We start from the raw sequence: 24546 nt of genomic DNA on the forward strand, positions 1-24546 counted from the left end.
AAAATAACGATTACGTATAAATTCTGCCCTGGTTGTGATTTTAGAGTGAAATTTGTTTTATAGCAATTTAAATAATTTTAGCTTCCTTTACAGAGGCTTTGCTAGGAGAAAGGTAATCTGACCAGAAACCATATTCCAAGTTTAGCTGTATCTCAAATTCCAGTCTTCATGGAAATCATAGTGATATTTTGAAGTGATATTGGCAGAACCTATTTAGAGAATTTAAAAATACTTTTCAGAATTACCACATTATACATCTCTTGTTAGGGGCAATCTTTGTTTACTGCAAAAGGACTGTTGCACACTCATGAGAGAGCTATACCTGGACCCATGAGAAGCTTATCAAGAAAAACAGTGGCCCAATTACCACTTTCCTAAATATATTTTCTATACAAAATATTTTCAAGGTATAATCCTTAGCTATTTGTACAGTACTCTATGATTGAAACAACAATATTCAGTAAAAGAGTAAGTTTGTGAAAACTGCAACACCACATGAAATGAGCACGCTGCCATTTTGCTAGTGTAATCAATATAGGACCAGAAAAAATATTCTAATACGCAGGCAAAAATATTCCATAGGTTCTGAATCTTGACCGTACACTTCATGATTTTGGCTATGACTTGCAGCACACTTTTAAGATACATAAATATCTTACGCACATTTCAGTAGCAGAATGGCACTTGGCTTGCTCTAATAGAAAGAACAAAGATGCAACTGACAGTTTTAAGAAAAGACAATGTTCTTATTTGCATGCTGAAAATCTGGTTGTGTCCCCCTAATCCAGGCACATCCATTCATTGTGCAATCTGTCGATGGGTAAACAAATAGTGCAGGATTCGTCTCAGTGGGATCTGGCCCTTTGGTCTAACCGAAGTCAATTCTAGGTCGATACTGAAGTACCATAGGGTAAGACTGAAACCAAAAGCAAAAAACAACACCACACAGAGATAACATGAAGATGTAATTAATGACAAAAATCTGCATAAAATGCTATTAAAGTTTGCCTTAAGGATAGCTACAGCCTATCTATATATATTTGGCAATCACTTTCGTTTACTGGACTGAAATAATTCTATACATTTCAACAATTAAATATCTGTACTTCAAATATAAAGCAACTTAGATGTAATTTTCTGCCAGAAAAACCAAATTCCCATATCTGACTTTTATGCCGTTTATGACATTGAGAACTCAAAAAAAAACTTATTTGTTCTATCTGAGAAAAAGCAATTTTGAAATATTTACACTTTTCAAAACAAAAACCATTCTTACATGTACTTGGTTTGATTTCAAATGTGCAGAAATTCCATAGCTACACTAACACCTGACAGTAGTTAATGAGAACCACGTTACTCTTGTACTTGGTGGGGTACAGAAGTAGGGCATAAAGTTGCTATAAACATGATTTCTGAGAAATAAAGTTAACTTTTGCAGAAAACACGGTAGATTTTAATAGCTATTATTGGAAAAAATATAAAAATGCAAACCAAATCAATGGCAAATTATTTAGAAAAAATGGCAGATCTCTGAAGTGGACAAAACTGTGGTGTGGAATGGTAATTGAGAGTATTTTTCCAGAAAGGGAGATGAAATATATTCGTACTTGTTGCTAGAAGTTCTGTTTTACTAAAGGTGTTATTTTTTCAATCTGACATATTTGCATATAAGTCTGATGTTTTCCTCCCAGTTCCTCTAGAACACTGAACATTTGATAGCATAAAAACCAGGAAAAACTTATCGTCTCAGCAACTGCACAAGCTTAAATGAACTCTCAGTCACTGGGCTACTAGAAAATCATAGCTAATTCCAGTCCTTTTTATTGTAAAGCTAGAAATATCCATAATTACTACAGAAGTTAACATTACAAACAGAAATATTTTACTTCAGCCTTTAAATGCAATATAGATGAACTTCCGTGATCCCAAAAGACATTACTATAGATTCTTACACATTTTAGCAATCTTTTCATGATACCACGTGTAAATGACCACCAGAATTAAATGTGATCATGATTGCTTAAGATTTAAAAAGTAGAGCACACAGTAACTAAAATAAAAGCCAGAGGTATTCAAAAATAGCAAAAGCACTTAGGAGAGAAGACAGAGATCACTGTGGGCAGTCTGCAAAAGTAATTAATAACCATATACTTGTAGTATATAATGATTTTTTTGTCTCTTTTCCATATAGCTTTTAAATAATAATATGGCAGTCATGTGCTTTTTCAGTTGTTGTTCATACTTCAAAACAAACACCTAGATTATATAAATTGCCTCCAAATGTACTCAACCCTAACTGGAATTGCACATAGGCAAAGAGAGAGCAGTCACCTCCTTGAAGTTTAGCAGGTCAGCATGATTCAGTCTTTTTTTTTGCAAATTAAGTCTAAATGCTATTTAGCAAAACTACAAATTAACTCTAGCAATAAAATACAAGATGCTGGAATAATTAGAATTAAATAGGCATGACTGCAAAGTATAACCCATTCTGTGAGTGACCTTATATCACTAATTGCAATCTTCTACAGAATCAAAAATACTTTTCAGACTTTTAAAATTAATTAGTTCAAATCAAAATTCCTATTTTGGACAGAGTTATTTCCAATAGGTTGAAACAGAACACCAGTCTGACCAGTGAAATTCAAAACAATTTCAGTTCACAGATTCTGGAAGTTCTGGTTTGTTACTTTCTCTATGTAGATCAATTATTACTCAATTTCTAGAAAAGTATAAATAAATAAAATATTAAAAACCACAATTTTGGAAAAAAAAATACTCCATTAAATAGAACGGCAGACTTGCCATAAAGAAATGAAAACAAAGCAGTCCCTTTCATTCATATTCTTCAGTTTTTTTCCTTACCAGTAACTGACCAATGCTACCAATTAAAGGGTTAAGTAGGGTTAGGATAATTCTTCCAGATTCATGCAGAAATCGGCCTGGACAGCGACACAACAAGATAAATGGCCCAAAGGAAACGAACAAACAAACAAACATACATACAAACATAAAAAACCCCACACACCTCAAACCTGATAATTTGAGTGGATTCTATTCATTGATGCAATAAAGCTTTCTCTCAACTAATGAAAATGCACAGTCCTCCCTTATAATGTTTTAGCACTTTGAGGAATTATAAAAACTCCACAACCTGTATCACAGTTGAAGTGCTAAGGACCTTAATGACTGTAATATGTACAGTCGTGAGTGCCTCTTACCTGATAAAAAGTGCCATCCTGCGAGCAGACTTGCGAAGATGAGCAGTTCTGACACCGAAACTGCGAAGGAGATGATTTTCTGATCAGATAAGAGGCAACCACAGCTGGACACATACATTTACCATTTAATTATTTGTAAATTTCCAATGTAAATTTAAAAATCCATCTACTTATTTAAAACAGAAAGGAGTTGTCTAATGAATAAATGGATGTTTTCCTTTAACCACTCTACTTTGTAAGGTCCACAGCTGTGCCAGTAAAAGTTCACGGTGAACAATATCAAAGTGTAGATAGTGGTTTTATTGGATCTTCTTTCAAAATAAGGGATTAACTAACTAACTACTGTTTTATAACAAGACACACTTCAGTCAAGTGAAACAAAACCCGACAAGCCCAGAGATTACTGGATTTATCACCAGTACCATGTAATTTGTTGCAGGTTTTAGTCTGTTGTCTTTTGAGTTTCAGGGAGCAATGTAGAACTACCTAAAGATACATATCTGATGCTATTATTTGTATGTAAACGTAACTTACTAATTTGATCAGGAGTTTGCAAGTCTTATATTCATATACAGTTAAAAATAATAGGTCTAGGATTTAAAAAAAAAAAAAAAAAAACTTCAACCTGTACGAATAATGCTCTTGGTTGTTAGGATGATGGTTACTATTGGTTCCAAACCAACACAACTGCCAGAAGTCCATTTGTAGGCAGGGGCAGCAGGATTAAATATCATGAAAAAATTACATTATTACTAAAGTTGTTACCTCAATGTTTCCTAAAAGAGCAGCCAATGCTAACAAAATAAGCTGACAAGCCAAACAAATACCAACTGGCTTTCAGGATAGTATTAGAAAAACATGACTTTTGATTAAAATCCTTCCTTAGGAGTGCAATACCAAGAGTCTTAGTAATTAATCAAATTTCAGTGCAATATTACTTTCTAATTTAGAAAATAGTCGTCTATGCGAAATAAGTCTTGTAATTTCCCATCAAAATCTACTCTTTTCCACAGATTCAAAAAAAGCTTTAAGAAACTTCTGAACTGTTAACTCAACAGTGTGCTAATCTTTTGTCTTCTCTGTCCATGCCCCAGTGCTTTTCATTGCGAATACCAGAAAGCTTAAAGAAAGAGTGGAGAAAGTCTTGAATTTACCACAGATGAGTATGTTAAAATACGTTAAGTGCTTAACCTTAGCTGCACTCCAATGTAGCCTCCACTGGTAGAGACAGACAACATATCTGCACACAGCACAAAGCAGTGCAGGGTTGAGAACAATCAGCAGCCACAAGCAAACAAACATATGATTGCATAAAAGAAAGAAGAAATGAGGATATGATTTCTAACAAAAACACGCAAAATACACAAAGCAATACAATGGCTACTAAATCCAACTGACTATCAGACCTAAGAGAAATATAAAATAAATGTTACAATTCTAAAACATACACATTCAACATGGAAAACCTATTTAGCTGTATTATCTGGAGGCTTGTGTTGTTATAGAATATATCTAAAAACGTGGGGTGTAGTATTAAAAGAAACAATAGTTAGATTTCTCAGATGGTTTTTCAGTGTCAGAGCTTATTACCGAATGACTGTGATAAGGGTTCTGAATGTGGATTTTGGCAAAGAATGGCTGGATACAGATTCCTCTGATCATCATAACTCAAAGGGTCAATGAAAGGAAATTTGCAGACAATGGGCAAATGCTTGAGTTTTCAGCTATTTCACTTAAAATTGGCAAGAATACAGTTAATATGCAAGTTCTGCTCTGAATTTTAAGTTTCCGAATCTACACAATATATTCACTGGAACACTGCACTAATGAGATCCTTTCTAACACAAGAAATCCAGGAAACACACAAAATTCATTTTTAGATATAGGGTTCTTTGTAGGGCCACAAGATAGGTTTTGTGCCAACTCATGAAAATATGTATACTTTTAGTAAAACTACCTAAACATAATGTATTAATAATGTAACATCATTTACGTTTTCGCCTCTTAGTCTCCATCTTGTCATATAGATGAATTCCATAGTATGATCCTTCCCCATGATTTCTCCATTGCATAGTACATCCAGCTTAAAACACAACAAAACAAACAGTAAGCCAAAACAGACATGCAGAATTTTCATGACTAAAAGATTCTCTGGCTGATTCTCTGAGAATTAACCCCAGAACTCCAATCATCATACAAGAATCCAATCAGATGTACTAAAACCTGATAAATGTAACATACTGACAAAATGCAATTTTCTACAGTGGTCTTCCACTTTGTGGACTTTCATATTTTCAGTGAGGGGGTGGACTGAAAAAAAAAAAAGAAAAGGAAAAAAAAATGCCAGACTAGGTAGGAAACCACCCTACACTGTACCACACTATCTACTTAACAGAAAGTCTTATATTGTATTTCAAAGGCCTTCTTGCTAAATCAACACATTTCCAATCCCAGGGATACAAAGCAAAAGTATTGTAATTTTCAGCTTTTCAAAAATAAATAAAAATATTTAAAATTACAAGGAAAATGCATTGAGTTTCTGGGTATACAGGATGCCTCTTCATTAACTGGAGAACTAAAAGTAGAAGAAAAATAAAATGATGATCTGTGAAAATGACTGGTTTAAATTGCGTAACACTCCACTGAAAACATCTGATAAACTCCTTCATTGTTATACCAAAAATGCTTTTCTAATGTCAAAAGATAAAAAATGTTATAGTTTTGAATTAAGTAGGTACTGTATAAAGTGAGTCATTAAGTGCCAGAGACAGAGTGAATTAAAATAATACAAAACCTAAAGGGCTGCAAAATGTCTGGTGGGGATGTCACTCCCACTGTGACAAACTCCTGTGTGTAGCTCTGCAATAACCTGAGCATTTACCCTAACTCAGCCCTGTCTCTGACCAAAGCTGGGAGGTTGCCTGTGCAAAAGCAGCCTGCAAAGTCTCGCTTCTACTATGGGCAATGGCTGAAGAAAACACTGGTGCTGGGGCCAAAATCCCTGCATCCCTGGAAAAGTAGAAGCAGGAGTCTCAGGCTTCCAGCTCCATCCTGGATCACAACTTTCACCATGTTAGGGACTGCCCCCAGGAAATGGCCTTGTTTCTCTGCCAAAAATCAAACCACTGATGGAGAAAAGACCCTCCCCTCCTTCTGCCAAATTCCATCTAATTCCAAAGAAGTGGAGAAACATTATCTGCATTTAGAAAGATAAATGGTATCGCTCACCACTTCATTATTATTACTGAAGTGTGTTTTATTTTTTTTTTAATTACCTGCAGAAAATGAAGCTGCAGCATTGTTTTATGCATGTCTACCTTCTCCCTACCTTTCCCCAGCAGTCACTGGTCAAAGCATGTTTTAAGTAACATTTGCTATTAGCCATGTGGAAATAAAAAGTACTTATTTTTTATATCAAAACAACAAAAACTGTCCCTTCACAGATGAGCAACAAATTGAAGTTTTTTTGAACTGTAAAAATCGCTCAATTAACAACTTAAGTTACTGTGATAAAATGATATCCAGTGAACAATTTTCATTTAAAGTTTGGAAAAGTTTGGAAAAAAGTAACTCTCCATCTTAAACAGTACTCAGCAATAGGGATTAAAAAAAAATCTCAAGTTTAAATGTCAATTGATTTCATAAGAACAGAATATTTTACATGGGCATAAAAGTAAAGGCATGGTTCTTTCATATGTACCTCGTAAGAACTTGGAAGTTTTAATTTTAAGCTGAGAAACTTTTTAATAGTTCCCACGGTCACTCGGGTAGAACAGCGGATGAATTTCTTCATTAAACCCTAAAGTAACCAGAATAAAACAGAAAAGTCATGTCAAATTTTGGAGCTAAGCATTCTCACTTTTCAATCAAACAGCACTTAAGCAAACTTTAGTGCAAGAACAGCTGTAGTACAGTACAAGTAATACATATATATAAAAACAGTAACTAATTTTATTGAACTGTCTTCTAATTCACAATTATACCATAAGTACATTCTTGTTGACTAATTTTTAAGAAATTTAAATGATGACAAACAAGTTCATTTAGTCCCTCTCTGCTTTAAAAGAATTTTAGAAGAGATACAGAAGGACAGAAAACATATAAAGAACACAATCTAAATGTCTGAGTCAGTAACACTGGTGGTCAAACAGATATTATTCTTCTTGGAATTTCTGAAAACAAAATATCCCTAATTTTAGTTGTTCCTCCCTAGAAACAGAGAAGAGTAGGTATTACTCTACACATTTTACAGACAGAAAAAGTGATTTGGCAAAGGCTGCAGACAACAAATGAGTGTCAAAATGAGATTCATAGGTCAGAAGATCTAGACTGCAGCCATTCAGTCTATACTATCTGAATAGCAGAGCTTGGCACTGCCGTGTAGAAAAAGCAATTCTGGAAGTGTGAGGTAGCTCACCTACAGCTGGCTTTACAGCACCTCTGTGATATGCTGCAACCTGCTATAATACACAGATACACATCATCAAGTGTGTAGATTAAGATTGTGTAATAGACTGAAGAAAAAAATCTGTCACAGACAGGTAGTACTGTGGAAGTTCATAAAAATTCCAAGAGTCTTTGAAATGCATCAAACAAAAGGACAAAATAACTGTGCAAGCAGAGATAGGTCATCAATTATGTCTTATTTAAACTTATCACAAAATGTTATGAACTTATTTGGTTCCTGTAAAACACTATTCTCCTGACAATCATAAGAGCACAGGTTATTTTAAGTACTCACTTTTACCACATTATCCCCTGACTGCCCGTTGTTGCGTAAACAGTCAAGGCAGATGGCAATCTGCGGGTCACTCCTGTGATAGTCCTTGTCTTCTTCATTTTCATCACCTTCCTCATCTACTTTGGGCTTATCAGCTTTTGGACTTTCATCTGTAAAGTATGAAGACCATAGTATTTAGGTGTAAAACAACTTAAAGTCACAACAGCAACAGATATTTATTCAATGTAATACTTTGTTTTCAACAGGACACTTTTCCTCAAATTAACTCTACATAATTCTAATTCAGGGATCAATTGATCAATTTACAAATCTCTGAAAATGAACATTTAAAAGTGAAATTTTAATGTTATATAAATACAACAAATTTCTAAGTGACAGAAAATGGGCTGAAACTACTGATTACGGATGCCTGCTTTTGTTTGTATCCAGTTTAAAGTTCCTAAGTGCAAAGCATCAAGATCATGGTGTGACAGTTCACTGCCAAACAACCCTCTCTGCCTTCAAATACACAGTGAGATAACTACTTGTATGTCAGAGTAACACGGGCATGTAATACACATTAACTATCTGCCATAATAATCCTGTGGAGACAAGCTCCTGAAATGTTAGTATGAAGCACATTTTATCTTTAAGGAAAGATAAAACTTAACTTTCATCCCTTTTTTATCTAATATAGGCATGGATGTTACTTTTTCTCCATCCACCTTTATTTATATAACAACAAATCTTCTATTAGCAGTCAACAAAAGTCCAAGTTTTATAAAATATTTTCTAAATATTTTAAAAACTTAAGGGATACATACTAGACAGCATAGTAAGCTAATATAATCTAGACTGTCTTGTAGCTTTTCATGTAACTTTTTATGTTACATCATGAAAAGTTCATGAGCTTTCATGTAACAAAGAACCTCATCAGTCGTAATAGCCACCAATTGCAAAAACGTACAGAACTACTGCAAAAGGATATGAAATATTTTCTTATTAAAGAGGATATTATAAACAATGGAACACAGAGGGAAAAAAAAAAAGAGTATTCAAGAAGTTTACTTGACAGTGATTTGCTAGAAGAAAACACTACTTTTTTAGCAGAGCTTTTCAAACGGTTTAAAAACGAACAAAAAACACACTACAGCATCAAAACTCCTAAACCAGGGGGCATAGGACTTGGACACGATCATTTTTAATCAGCTCAGTGAAGAGCTCTCAGTTCACAGACCAAATACATAGAGTGCACTTTGGAATCTATATAAAACAATTGCTTAGCACGTGTATAAAACTGTTTTATTACTTGTCATAACTAACTCTTGACAACCTCCTACGTAACAGCTGGTCAAATTTGATAACAGAAAATAATATGTAAAAACAATTCAGAGTTCTACACCCTACAGTACAATGAATTGTTAGTAGCACCAATTAGAAAATATGTAATATTAAATTAAGAATTCAAACAGAAAAGTGAAAGACTGATGAATGTGAGAGCTTTGAGAAATGCAAAAAAAAACCCACCAACATTTCTAGTGTTTGTAAAGCAACAGATTATATTTACTTTGGCCCAGATTACACTGACACAGATATGTTAAGAGCTTTTGTAGCATTATTAAATTCAGCAAAAATTATGTATATGCGTAAGTGTTTATAGAATCAGGTCTTACAGAGGAGTTGTTTCACTTAGCATACAAGGCGGGGTGGGGGGGGGGAAGGGGAAAAAAAAAAAATCACCTTGTCCATTTTCTTGAGGTTTGTTTTTTTTCCAAAATTCGATCTCTCGCTGCAGTTCCTCTAGTTAACATCAAAGAAGAGTAATGTGAATTTTTTAGTCAATACTAGAAACATATTAGAAATAGCCATACTTCCCCCCATCAACCCAAATAAGTTCTGAAAACAAATCAGAAACTTACGTTCTCGAAGCCCAGGCACCAACTTAAATATAATTTCCTCTAAGGTATTATCCAGCCTTTTAAGGGGAAAAATACATTCAGATTAGCTAGGAAAGAGTATTTTAAATACTTTCAACCTTTATTATTCATAAGTTCTTATTCTTTAAAGTGAATTGCACAGCATTTCTGGTAAATAATGCATCATGCACAAACCAATTGATTTTACAGCTCAAAAGACAGAAAACATATGATAAAGATTTATTGCAACCACCTCTTGCACATATTTCTTTTAAAATAATAAACAAACTCCTGGTTTATTTCTAATTTATAAAGACCAAAACAAAAGGAGTAAGACAGAAAAAAAAAAAAAATTAAATCCTAATCATTCCAAAAATAGATCATGTATAAAGCCTGCAACCTTAGCGTAGGATGTATTTGGCACAAATTGCACAGAGATCTTTTATTACAGAGCAGCTAATGTCAAATATGTATTTTGTTTTGATGTGCAAATTGACTATTTGTAATTGGAGATTGGTACTAAGTTACTTGCATAAGCCCTTATGAAAAGATGATGGTTTCGCTGTAAATTTCAGTGAGCATGCCTAGCAAGTCTGTGGGTATCAAATTGCTTTCACTGATGGATACAAAACAAATTAAAAGAAGGGTCCATATTTAGGTACGCTGAACTGCAGTTATGCAGATAAAAGCAAGCTAACACCTGAAATAAAGCTGCATAATACAGGTCAATAAAAGCAAGCGACTATTTTCAGTGGAGACACAAACCAATGTGAAGATGAGAGTAACTGAATAACTGATACAGTATTTAGGGCTTCAGTTTGTGCACTCACAAATGTAAATCCTTTCTAGCAAATCTTTCTGGCCTCGGCCAACCCCAAAAACCCAAATAAGTACAAAGCTGAACTACAACCATCACTCTATTTCTGCAGCTGCAATCACTTTAAACAGCGTGTTTATGAAAAACAAATTTACTAACTACCATTCCTACTGCAGGTTAGACATTTCACAGGCTTTAGGATGTAACTATACTTCATGTCCAGGTCACGCAGGTATTATGCATTTTTTATTTAGTCAAATTTGGTTTTGAGATATGGGTACTATAGAGTCCACAGGACATAGAGGAGGAAAAAAAAAAGGGAAAAAATACCATCACCTGATTTTTAAGTGCAGTAAAACTAAACTTCAATTGTAAGGAATGATTCAGGAAATTATAATAGAGATTCTCACTTTGAGAGGGTGTTTTACAGTATTCCTTTCATCGAAGGGAATGAGACCTCTAAGAGGGATTCATATTTCTATGCCTCCCATCATACCCATTCCAAACTGAAATTGCTTGACATAACTGCAAAGGTGTCTTAGTCATTTAGCAGACTTCCTGTTAAGGCTGAAACACGAGCATTAAATATTTTGGACACACCTCTCCACCCCCAAATTTTCCAACCTCCAAAAAAGAAGGCATAGAAAGAAGAACTAGGCATTAACATCAGTTCCTTTTCCCCCCATTCTGTAATACTGAATGAATTACAAGATGGAAGCAACTCAGATAACAGCTAGTTATCTGAAGAGAAGCAAACGAAACCACGCCCCCAAGGCGGCACGCTCAAAAGAAAAAAAACTTGGCCTCCATGGTATAACCAAAATCCTACGGAATATCGACACATACACAATTCTGTTAAATCATTACAATGATTTCTAGAATTTAACACTTACTGCAAAAGTTGAATTTTAATTCAGTAAATCCTAAACACTGCCAGCTCAAAGACACCTCTAAAACAAACCCAGATATTTATGAAGTATTTCAGAATTCAGTTTGTGAAGTACCTATATCAAAGATCTCTCTTTAAAAATGCTAGTTACAATGAACGGTCAATGCCATTTCTCAAAAGATTACTGCATTCTCAAGCATGGGGCCGGTCTCTCTGAAGTCACAGAGTTTGATAGCAGACACATTATGCCACAGAGGCAACATAAAAAAAGATAATTTCATTACAGAAGTCATGCATTCTTCTGATTATTCATTTAGTAATTTAAAAATGTTAGCAAACTACTAGTTATATGTAGTTTCTTGGCAAACTATGCCCCTTTCACCCTAAATTGGGTCTCAGGAAAAATCTCAGCAGAAACAGCTCTTCCTACAGTTCTGGGTTGTGGTCTTAACTTTTCTCATTCTTCTATCATTTCCTGTTTAATGTATATCATTTTACTTAACTTCTTGTAGATGTTTCAGGAAATGCATTTTCAACTTGTCTGAAATAGTCTTGTCAGAATAAAATAAATATTTCTTAAATGTTTTTGCTTTCAGCCTTTCAGTGCATTATGCACACTGTACAGCATCTTATGCCATGGCAGATTCAGTGCTTCATCTCACTTTCATTTATTCAGGACCCTGGGCACAACTTAGAAATCTCAGCAGCAGGCAGGGGGAGAGTACATCAATAAGGCTTTCCATCTTGCAGGCTGCCAACAATAACACTCTAAAAAGTAGCTAAAGATTTGGGGATTTTCGCCAAATAGCAATAGCAATTCACTGCATGTAAAGGATGAGAGGTGTCCGGTTTGTTTCTTTGTTTAGAGATTTAAAAATACGTTTATTTGTACGACACAGACAGCTTCACTATGTCCCTTGTCTTTGTTTCTTTTACAACATCTGAAAACCTCAGTTTATTACTTATTTGGTGACTAAAAATTGGCAAAAATCTAAAGCAAGAACAGCTCATTTTACAAAAAAAGCAAAAAACAGAAATCACTTTAGCATAAGAATATTAAGAGTTTTTTAAATTTTTCTTCCACACATTTCAGCAAGTGTTGTTTAATGCATCTTACCGTAACATTTCTAGTGGGTTGGTCTCATGAACTTGGTTGCCACACCTGGGACAGTCATTGCTGTCTTCAAAGTGCTGAACGATACAAGTCTTACAAACTGAAGGACAGAAAACAAAGGTATATAACTCAGATTAAGATCTAAATATTACTGATTGCACATAGTCTACTGCTGTTACCAGCTAACTACTTTGTGCATCAAACATGAGAGTATTATTCTAAAGCAAATAATGACAATATACAATATATACCCCATCTACTTCTTGTTATCCAAAGTCGTAGCTAGATCTGCTCTGCTGAGACAGAGAATGCTCAGTTCAGGAGCAAGTTCAGCAGTAACAGGTTAGATAAACACTGCTTTATAGAATACAGAATTTTTATTGTCTTGTAATTCTCACAGCACTGTACAATGCAACAACCACCCCATGCAGCTTATGCAAAGAACAGCTTCTGTGAAGTGTGCTAGGGAGTCCTAGATCGGCCAGAGCCTTTCACTACTTCGGATAACCTGAAAATGACTAGTGCACATTATTTTCTTTCCTTCGGCCTGGCTCACAACTGAAAATACTATTGTATTTTGGCCTAAACTGAACAGACAACTACAAATTCAACAGTAAATGGGCTGAAAAAGTAGAACTGCTGCAAGTGCCTTCTGTGGAAGTGCTGTTCTATAATTTCTCTCAGCAATAATCAAAAAATTTAAGAGTACTCCTGAAAAAAATTCATAAACCTTAATCAGATGGCAATCTTGAAACCTCTAAATAAATAAATGAAATAAAAATGAAGCATTTTAACAAATGCCACCTAACAAGCCAAGTTTACTCTCATGTTTGCCTTAGAGAGCTCAGAAGGTCAGGATGAATCAGCTGGAGCTGATAACACACATCAAGCCACCGGGGAGGTGTTTTTTCCATTTGGTTCCAGCTGCCGTTGGTACCTTCGTGGTGCTAGCAGCAACCACCCTGCGCGTTCCCGGCACGCAGGCCCAAGGCTGGCGCCGGGGGCCGCGTTCCCAGGCTGGCAGCTCCAGCGACGCGGATGCGCGGCCCGTTTCTGGGCATCCCGGCACAGCGAGGCCGGCAAACCCACAAATCCTGCCAAACAAGCCCGGTAAGTGGGGCACAGCACTGTCCTCTGGATACAGGGACCTCCAGATGGAGCCAAGGACACTGATGCGGTGAAAGCACAGTTCAACCCTTAGGAAATAATGCTCTTGTTGTTTGCCTTTTTTTTTTAAAAAAAAAAATCCTCAAGCTGTAAGGTATTTGGCAATGGCATACAGATACAAGAAACTATAATCACAGAACTTTTCTAGTATCACAAACTTCTTATATTTCATTAAAATACTGCACTTAATTCACTTTTGTACATGTGTTTCCTAACATTTTTGCAGGGTAAAAAGTTAAACATAGACCAAAAAATGCTACAATCTATACTGACAGGACTTCCTCACTTTTCTGCCTAACTTGAAACATTTTGTTGCTGTAGCATTGTCATACCAATATTTACAACTGGTTGCCTTAGACTTTGGGTGAACCATGCATTAGACTTGGAACACACATAATTTCACAACTCACACAGAAGCACTCATGGCTCAGTCCAGCAGCACTTAAGAACATACTTTACTCTTAAGACATATGTAGTAAAGACTTCTACAATCTTTCTTTGCTAACATGACTGAGAATCTCCAAAACAACCAAAAAAAAGTTATCTTTGAAAATGAAAACACATTAAAATCCTTAGGTGAAACATTTCTTCAAAGAGCTAATATCTACACAAGTACAACCAAGGCCAAACATAGAATCATAGAATGCTTAAGGTTGGAAGGGGCCTCTAGAGATCATCTAGTCCAACCCCCTGCACACACAGGGTCACCTAGAGCACGTGGCACAGGACTGCATCCAAGCGGGTTTTGAAGATCTCCAGAGAAGGAGACTCCACAACCTCTCTGGGCAGCCTGTTCCAGTGCTCTGTCACCCTCACTGGTAAGAATTTTTTCCTTAAGTTCCTGTGGAACTTTTGATGCTTCAGTTTCTGGCCATTTCCTCTAGTACTGCTGGTGGACACCACTGAAACGAGGCCAGCATCATCCTCCTCACTGCCTCCCTTGAGGTACTTATAGACACTGATCAGATCCCCTCTCAGCCTTCTCTTCTCCAGGCTGAACAGGCCCAGCTCCCTCAGCCTCTCCTCATAGGGCAGATGTTCCAGGCCCCTGATCATCCTTGTAGCCCTGCGCTGGACTCTCTCCAGCAGCTCCACATCCCTCTTGTACTGTGGAGCCCAGAACTGGACACAATACTGCAGATGTGGCCTCACCAGGGCTGAGTAGAGGGGCAGGATCACCTCCCTCGACCTGCTGGAGACGCTCTTCTTAATGCACCCCAGGATCCCATCGGCCTTCTTGGCCACGAGGGCACACTGCTGCCTCATGGTCAACTTGTCATCCACTATGATGCCCAGGTCTTTCTCCGCAGAGCTGCTCTCCAGAAAGTCAGTCCCCAGCCTGTGCTGGTGTCTGGGGTTATAAGGGGATCATCATGAAGGGGAATTATTTGGCTGATCAGTAGTTCCCTTCCTCAGCTATCTTAGCTCCCCTCAGTTTCTGACCTATCTTTACTTATATTACCCAGCTGAGAAATAAGGTGCAAGGAGCAATTGGAGACATTATTTAACTCCTTCACTAATCGAAATGCAGCCACATACACAGAATATAATAGAGAAGAGGAGCAGATTGTAAGGCGTACACAAAATCACCCCTCCAAGAACATCAATCACCACTTGTATTTTCTTGTATTTGTGCAGTATCTGGATGAGACATTTCTCATTTCAACTAGCCATGCCAAGATCAAATAGAGGGTGGGATTTTTTTTTTGAAGTTATATCTTTTATTTACATCTTTTATATATTTTTAATTGCATTGTCCGGCCTCCTAATCACAACCTCCAGCACATTCAAAAGCATGACATTTTATCCTCATCTCAGATGCCCAGAACCAGGGAGGCAGAGGTGTTGCATTTACACTGCAATTGCACTCAGTAATTAAAAAAAACCTTCTCTCTTGTAGCCAGATGCCAGGGTACAGCTTAAGTCCCCAAGACGAGGAAGCGCCACAAGCAGAGTCAGACTCACAGGCAAAGGGGCAGCCCCAGGGTCCCAACCCAGGCCTTGGGAAGGGACACGTAGCACTCAGTGAAAACGTGCACTGATGAAAAAGCAGAAGCAAGGAGCTGCCAGCACCACCCGAGTGGTTACACTCGGCACAGATGGAGTTTGATATGCTAAACAAACAACAAAATGTAATATTCCCCCAAAATTTTCTTGCTCATCCTCAAACACTAATTATTGTGTCTTTCCTTCTTTGACACTATGAGTAGAGGACTGAAAAAAAAGATAAGCCTCTAGACAGATGAGTAACATGCCATTTCACTTGAACTTTGAAACAAACACCATTAACACTAACTAACATGAAATTCTGAAAAAAAATGTACATGAGAGGTAGAATCAAATAGTGAGGTTTTCTCTCTAAAATGGTATATAATGTAGCTCTGGTTATCAAGTCGTTCATTTATCTTCTCAAGAAATGAAAAATGATCCACCATAAAAAGATTCTACTCTGAATGTATGATACAAAGGCCAAAACAGAAGTAACTTTTCATAATATGGCAAAAAAACATGGTAGCAAAGGCTCTTTAATTGATAACAATACCTACTGTAAGCTCTGTAAAAAATGTAAGCATTTAAACTGCACTTACATTTACTTTACGTAACTCAGATTTTTAGAGAAAGAAGATGGTCCTCAAAAACAAATCTTGCAATGAATGACAACAATTCACATTGCTGAAAAATAAAAATTCCCTGCTCATTGATAAAAGAGATCCTTTCTTCATATTAATAAAAAAACAGGACATTTCTGGAAAATTATTCTCCTATATTATGGAAGCAGAAAATATTAAGCTATTAAGTATAGAGATATTAGAAATCAGAGAGAGAAAACAAAGGAGCTAAAATTCTGAAATAAAAGTCTTAGGATAAACATTTCTTGGATGGCTTCAATGAGAATCAAAATAATCATGTTCTGTTTAAGCTTCTTTTTAACTCCGGGAATCTGTGCAACACGCTACTGTCAATCGATCTCCTCATCTGCAACATCTGACATCTCATAATCCTGGTTTCCACCATGTGCTGAAGCTGGAAATGATACATTACCTCTGTCAGAAGAAACTGAACAGATTATTGGTGGGAGATGACAATACTGATGAGAACCACAGGGTTAAGAATCATCTGTTATCTCAGAAATTCCATTAGCTGGAGAATATTAATTTAGAGGGCGTGAAAAAAAGTCATAGCTGCTACTATGACGATGAAATCATAACACAGTCATAAATTATGGCCATATGGAAATCCAGCTGAAAGCCACTGAGGTTAGTAACATAAAGGGCTGAGTTACTCTAAACGTTTTCTAACTTGACGTCACAGAAATAGAGTTTAGGCTTAACTACATTTCAGTACAGTCCAGGCAACAGAGCTCCACTTCTACTAACCCCTCTGATAAACAAACCCCTTCATTTTATTTTTATTTTTGGTAAGTGTCTGGTATGGTGGAAGCTACAGCATCTCTTTGGATTCAGTCTTTGTAATCTGATGCAAAATTTGAAGGGTTGATAAAGAACAAGAATTTCATAAAAAATGGTTTAAACATAATCAGTATTGATTATTGATTCAGATTTCTGATAACTTTCTTTTTGAGCTGACAAGCTTTATAGTGAACCTTCTCTTACTGTGGAAATTTTAGCAACGGAGTCCCTGAGAAAACTGCCACAGAGCTCTTCAGCAGGATTACCAGTGGCTTGGTAACAATACCGCAAGCTTTGCCTTCCCCCCTCGCCGCTCCCTGTAAGTAACTGGAATCCTGTATTTGCCTCTTTCATATCACACTGCCCTTTCTCTTTAGAAAGTTGTGTCTGGAATTTGTTCAGGAGAGTTTTCTTATTCGCCCTTGACATCTCCATGCATGTCACAGAGTTTCTTGAAGTCTATAATAAGATGACACCAATCTGTTCTGACTACCTTGAAACAGGACTCATTGATCTGGCTTGTAAAGATAGTGTGAGCTTGGATTTTCCTTTTTATTTTTTCCCCTCTTGTTTTCCAAGCTGCAGACAAAAAAAAAAAAAAAAAAATCTATTCAAACTCTGACTTTCCTTCATATCCAGAGAGTACTTGGAAGAGTTACGGTTCAGAACTACTACACCACGGGAGAATTAACAAGTCTGTTTAAAATCAGATGATTGGCACCAAAAACCGCCCAAGTTTACTGATGCTTAGTAGCAATATTAAATATTGCTAAACATAAAGCCTAATAAATCTTCTTTAACGGTTTGTAATATAAACCTAAATCTTCCATCTTCATATATCCATATATGCCATCTTTAGACCTTTTTAGAGAGAAGAGGGCACCTGTGCAAACTATGAGGGTTCAAGAAAGAGACTAACAATTAAGATTTTAACCTCCATTTTTTTTTAAAAAAAAAAAAGGTCTATGAGTAGAACATACACAGATGAATCATTAGAAACCAAGAATCTTGGGAATAATCTTCTATGTGGATTCATTCCCTGCTCCCCCAAACACCAGTTTGGACCAAGTCTTTGTAGAGCTAGGTCAGAGCATGAGGTCACCTTACAACATAAAGGAAAAAAATAAAAATAAAAAATAAAACTGTAAATCAATACTAATCTAAACAACTTCTATTTTTTCCTCATGCAAGGCTATGCTGTCATTAGGATTTGTACGTCAAATGGTACATGCGATTTACTGACAGCAACACAAAAGTCAAACACACAAAAAATCTAGCACTCAAGAATAAAGATCTGTGATACTCTTAATAGGATGGGAATCAACACTAGTATTTTCATATATGACAGTTATAATCTTCCTGTGTTACTCTCAATATAAGAGACGCAAGGAGAACACTTCCCAAGGCTAGCACTTTGGAGCGTCAGAGAATGGGGTGGAGACAGAGTATTGAGTGAAAAAGGTAGGGCGGGAAAAAAAAAAAAAGGGTTTTAAACAAAATTGAGTTACAGATATATTTAATTCATCATTTCAAGTAGTAAACTAAAAAACTCTTGGCACTTACGGTATACATTAATTAAATGATATAGTTTTAGTTGCTTCATTGTAGATCACAGAATAACAGGGAGAAAAAAAAAAAAAAAAAAAAAAAGAAAGAAAACAGCTTGATCAGGGTGCATACAGCTTGCAAAATTGCCTGGTTTATACACCACTGAAATGAAGACCTACATTTCCTGGCTGTACTATGACACTTTGGATGAGCCTTAGTATAAGTTAAGCTCACATAAAATGATTTACAACTGATAAAGAGTACTTCTGTGACATAGCCAATTTGGTGGCAATCATAACATACTGCACAATGCTATCTTCCCCAGTAACGAGATATCTGCATCCTACATGCTTTCAATTCTTGGAATTCAGCTGTACATACATAAGCAGCAGGACTGCACTACATGTCATCTTACACATACATGCAAAAAGTGTTTATCTTGTGCACATCTACCCACATATCGCTCAGTAGGAAGAATCTTCCGAGGATACTTTTAAGATGCTTTTTAGATATCAATGAGATATCTAAATAAACTTAAAACCTCATCTTGCATTTTTTTAAATATCATTCTACAAGAGAGAGTTTAATTAGTTAACTGGGGGACAAATTCTCATATTTTAGCCTCTAAATTTTTCCAAGGATGTTCTCTCTCAGAGAGGAAACAAATCACTCCTTGACCCAGTGCAGGAAGAAGGGCACACAAGATACCCACAGCCAGGGGAACATCAAACCCATTGTGGTGACAGCACAAAGAAGTAACAAGTCATGTGCTATTTTGATCAAGTTGTTAATCTACCACCAGAGAAGCTTTTCCAACATTTTAAACTTACTGCAAAAGCACTTCTTGGTGCAAAAGATTCATAATGAATATGCAAAACAAGAGTATATCCAAGTGGAAACAAGGACAGGCAACAAAGGGATATTTAGGGACAAAACCTGAAGGCCAAAGCTCGTGGAGCTAAAACTAATGAGCAATATAAGGAATATAAGGACAAGCAGGCTAGTAGCTAGAGGAGTGCTGAAGTAGTTCAGGGAAAATGTGTATCCATTGATGAATGAGGGAGACAACTCAGGGATGGATTATATGGACAGCTCTCAAGTCCTCTATGTCTTTTTTTGCCCTGGTCTTCACAGGCAAAACTGGATCCCAAATTTCCATGCATACCAGTATCATTTGGGAAGGAGAGGGACAACCAACATCCAGGGAACAACAGGTTAGGGTCTACTTAAAGAAGCAGGATGTTTTCACACGCAGAAGCCAGACAAGATTCACTAAGCTGAAGGAGCTGGCTGATACAGATGTGAGGCTGCTGTCACTGATAAAGATGTCATGGTGATTATGGGAGGTCCCTGATGTATGTCTTTGTATGTCTTAAATATAGTTATAGTATTACCCTTTTCAGGGGTAACTATAACTATATTTAAGACATACAAAGAGAAGGACCCAGGCAACTATAGCCAAACAGCCTGTCCTAAATCTCACCTAAGATCAACACGTCTCCTTGGAATCGATTTCCATATATGTGATGGATAACAAGGTAATCAGGAATAATTAACAGAGATTTACCAAGAGGAAATCACAGTTGAGGCAAATAACACAGTTGAGGTGATCTAATAACGGTCTACACCATTTGAAGGATAGTTACAGAAATGAGAATCAAACTCTTCTTGGAAGTCAGAAATGCTTTAACAAGCAGCAATGGTCACAAGTCAGGGTTTAGTAGGGCATCCAGAAAAAAATTCTCACTACTAGACAGGGAAGCACTGGAAATGGTTATTCAGAGAGGTTGTGCAATCTCCATTCCTGGATTTTTTTTTTTTTTTTAAAGACTCAACTATACAGAGCCATGGCCGACTTGGTCTACTGTTTTCAACAGACCTGTTGCACAGAAGAGGTCATCCTAGAAAACCTCTAGAGCTCTCTTCCAGCCAACATTTCATGATTATATAAACAACATGATATATTTTAGGACACTGAAAACGTTCTTGGGGAAAGTTTATTTTTCAAGTTTTATAAGTTCACACTGTGCTAAACAATGGAGTGACTCAGGAGACAGACAACGGAACATACCCCCAAGCTCACATCCAGCCCACTTAAGCCAGTACTTCTTAAATATCTTTGATGATTGCAAAGCAAACTAGAAAAAGAGGTCTCAGTCCGTAAGACAAAAATCCTTCTGTTGAAAGAACCAAAATCAAAATGAATTAATGACAGTGTAGAAGAATTAATCTTACAGTATTACAAGCATCTCCCTCCAAACAGAAAGAGTACAAACAGTTTGCACTGCTGAACCTAAGTTGCTCTTATTCTTCTGGACTCCAGTCCAGAAGAGCCCAGAATGCAGGACTCCAGCTGACATCCAACATTTCCAAAGTTCTTGTGAGAAACATTTCCTATTAAAAAGGTACACATTCCTCAACTCAGAACTGTACTACTTAATTGCTTCAGTAAACAAAAAACATGAAATTAACGACCAACTCCTTTGCTTATGGTAGATCATAATAGCTCTTCTCTGATCACCAGAGATCATGTGCATCAATACACACATTTATTCTCTTCCAGAGCAGGAAGCTGCGTTCCCATTACCTAATACTCTGTTTTTAAACTGTTAACATCTGCAGATTTTCTTCATTTGTGCAACAATTTTTTTTTGAATTAAGGCAATTACTAGTACAACATCTGAAATTTCTCATTTTCCTTTCTAGCACTATATACTTCATATTTTAGCAACTAAGCTTGTCTTAAAAGAAAAAATCACCTAGTTTCCTGCATATCTAGTTAATGACATATTTATGTGACAGTCTCTGTGGGGAGAGACTGCTGCAACCATACAGAAGCTCAGTGAACTTTTCTTGAGCTAAGCTGCTTGCAGAGTTGGCAGTAATTGAGTTGTCTGGCTCCTCACTAAAAAGCCCACAACCTCTGAGTGAGCAAGAGAAATGGATGCTGTTGAGAGGGGGAAAAAGAAAAGTGCCGCTTCTGCCACTATTGTTTTGTAGTGGGAGAAAAGTAAACAAACAAATGAAGACTGGAGGATACCACAGTAAAAGTAAGTCAAAGTCTGAGCTGAGTGATGACAGCATTTTTGCCTCTCCCCAACGTTTAAAAAATTTTTTATAGTTTATTCAACTTCAATCATAAAAATAAAGTATGCTGGAAGTTGTCCATTTCTAAATGAAAAATTATTTAATAACAGTTAATATACTTCTCTCCCAATTTATTTAAAGTTGTTACCGGAACATTTTGCTTACCTTATCTCCTCCTATACTTAAAAAATCCTTTACTAAATAACTCAAAGCAGAAGAATAACAGGCCACGCTTGGCTGACATAAGACTTGAAAAAAATTCAGCTCAGGACAATTTAAAAAAAAAAAAAAAAGGCACTACATTAAAAACATCTCTGTGCTGTTAACAACATATAGGATTGATACGTTTTAATTCTCTATGCTCTTAATATATCAGTGATAAAATACGGTAATTTAAAAATTATCAGTAAAGATAGCAACTACCAGAGCAATACTGCACAAAGATGGAAGGAAATGCTGACACGTTAAATAAAATTTAATTAATAAACTTAATAAAATGTATTAAAAGGTTTACCTATTGGAAAATTACCAGAAAAATGCAAGATTTCACTACTCTTCTTTTAGGAGAATTGAAAAATTTTTTGGAAAGATGCCAAATTCTCAATTCTCTGAAAAAGCCATTTTTTATTCAGGAACAAATCTAAAAAACTCAAGCACATAAGTAATTTACCTCATGCAAGTAGGCCCATTGAATTTGACAGGACCATTTATATGTTTAATATCATTCACATGCACGTTTTGGAAGCAATAGCATAACTTCCATAGGGCAAATAAGCATAAGGCAACCTGAATAGTCCTTTCAGAGCCAGTCCTGCTCAAAAGAGTTCCTCCTCACACAGATACCATGGGGCCCTATGCACTGGGCCACCAAAAGCAACGTGGTAGAGACCTCTTTGCTAGCGCTGACCAGAGCGGTGCATCCCGCTGCCAACAAATAAGCTCCAATTTCAACAGCAGCCTAGTTGGGCTACCGAAATGTCACAGCCAACCTAAAGATCTTAGCTCTGACCACCCAGGGCACAGGAATATGCATATATATTTACATGTATGTTTGAGTTGGAAGCCAGGACAATTGCCGCTATCCTGGCAGAAGGGCAAGGGCGATCTTCACTCCGCACGCTGCCAGAGGGGACATGCTCTCAAGATGACCCAAATGGCAGTCTAGTGACTAGGACACCCCAGCAGACACTTCACAGAATTTCATGCAACGCTTGGGAAGTAAACAAAAACCGAGGCAGGATCAAATGGGAAATGCAGTATTTCAAGGCAGTGCTACTCACACAGGATCGACGCTTCACCAGGTGCTACTTACACGTATGGAGGCACTCCGTCACTGTGGTCGGCTTGATGAGATATCCTTTGCAGATATAGCAGGTGATATGCGGGTTGAAATCTTTCACCAAGTGCTTCCTCTGCGTAGCCATTCGTGGGGCAGGAAACGCTGACAGGGCGCTCCGGGCCAGAGTAGCGAGCGCGCGAGGCGCCTGCGGTTCAGGAGAGCGGCTCCGCTGCCCGGCGTGCCCGCGCCTCTGCCGGCATGGGCTCCAAGCGCTGGCCGTCGCGGGGGGACACGGCTCATAACTCCCGCGGCGCTGCGGGGCGCGGCATGCTCCTACCTGCGGCACACGTGGGGACAGAGAGGCGCGTGAGGCGGGCGCAGGGCGCCAGGGCTCCGCGCCCGCAAGCGTCGCCACGAGCGCGGCGCGGGCGCCCCGCTGATTTATGTAACCGCCGCTGCGCGCCGGGGGCCGGGCCGCGGCTCACAGGTGCCGGCGCCGCTCCGCAGGCCTCGGGCCCCGCGGGCGGGATGGAGGGAGCCGCGCAGCGCCGCGGCCCAGCTCCGCCCCGCGCAGCGCAGGCACCTGCGGCGCCGCCGCCTCCTCCGTGGCGGCGCCCGGCGAAAGAGAAAGGGAAAGGGCGCGCGCCGCCCGCCGCCCCCTCCCCCGCCGGCGGCCGCGGCCGGTCCCAGGCGGGCGGGACGGGCGCGCAGGCGCCGCTCCCCGGCCGAGCCCTGCTGCGCCGCAGCCCGCGGCGCCGCCCCGGGGCGCTGGGCCCGGCGAGCCCGCGGCCACAGGTAGCGCCCGGCCCCGGGCCGCGCCGGACAACTTCACTGGTGCCCCGCGGAGCTCGCGTCCCCTTCCCTCCCCCCGGCACGAGCAGGGGCCCGAGCAGCGTCACCAGCTCTACCTGCAGCCCCGGCGCTTGCTCCCTGTCCCTAAAAATGCTCGGCGTTATCAGGAAATTGTTCGTGAAACTGAAGCTGCCTCTATGGTGTTTTTCAGTTGCACTGTTTCTAGAAGATTTCTCCTCAACTTACTTTGACAACCACAACCAGGGTGAGGCATTTCCTATATTAACTGCGATGCCAGCACATCAACAACGGCCACGTTCGGCCCCCGCTTCTCTCCTCACACTGGAAATACTGATTTTGCATCCACCCTCCCGTTTGTCCCCTTGCCAAGGAAGGTGGCCCCTGCCGCCGGCTCCTGCCTCTGCAGTAACTGCTCCAGCACCTTCACACACACAAACTCCGCTGCAGACTCATTAAAAACTTTCATACTAAAAGTCAGAGTTCAGTAGTGAATACATAATAAAACAAATACAGTAAGTCAACAGAATGCGTATAATTTTTTCCTAATAAAGTTTTCATCTTGAGGTGC

General features: G+C 38.2%; 1 protein-coding gene across 3 annotated transcripts; it reads right to left on the reverse strand.

The window, feature by feature from the left end:
- Nucleotides 1-454: 454 nt before the first annotated feature.
- PCGF5 (polycomb group ring finger 5) lies at nucleotides 455-23502 on the reverse strand. 3 transcript variants are annotated; one of them, XM_010211353.2, is made up of 9 exons: nucleotides 23199-23501; nucleotides 12678-12774; nucleotides 9858-9913; nucleotides 9679-9738; nucleotides 7960-8108; nucleotides 6919-7017; nucleotides 5212-5301; nucleotides 3219-3278; nucleotides 455-916 (listed from the first exon to the last, which is right to left on the reverse strand). In XM_010211353.2, the coding sequence occupies exons 1-9, from the start codon at nucleotides 23308-23310 to the stop codon at nucleotides 869-871; spliced, it is 771 nt and encodes a 256-aa protein (XP_010209655.1). In that variant the 5' UTR covers nucleotides 23311-23501; the 3' UTR covers nucleotides 455-868. The 3 variants fall into 3 exon arrangements, with proteins under 3 accessions (XP_010209655.1, XP_010209656.1, XP_088384860.1); XM_010211354.2 differs by lacking the exon at nucleotides 3219-3278 and having other exon boundaries at nucleotides 23199-23502; XM_088528734.1 differs by lacking the exons at nucleotides 3219-3278; nucleotides 5212-5301 and having other exon boundaries at nucleotides 23199-23502.
- Between the last annotated feature and the right edge of the window lie 1044 nt (nucleotides 23503-24546).

Source organism: Tinamus guttatus, unplaced genomic scaffold (genome assembly GCF_059628265.1).
Source record: "Tinamus guttatus ecotype Peru unplaced genomic scaffold, ASM5962826v1 Tinamus_guttatus_pri_ptg000314l, whole genome shotgun sequence".
NCBI classification, from domain to species: Eukaryota; Metazoa; Chordata; class Aves; order Tinamiformes; family Tinamidae; genus Tinamus; species Tinamus guttatus.

Coding starts and splice junctions, on each gene's coding strand:
- PCGF5 (XM_010211353.2), bottom strand. CDS start 23,310: ATGGCTACGCAGAGGAAGCACTTGGTGAAAGATTTCAACCCGCATATC. Junction 5,302..6,918: donor AACTTCCAAGTTCTTACGAG/GTACATATGAAA, acceptor TTGTGTTTTAAG/CTGGATGTACTATGCAATGG. Junction 917..3,218: donor AGGATGGCACTTTTTATCAG/GTAAGAGGCACT, acceptor TTTTGGTTTCAG/TCTTACCCTATGGTACTTCA.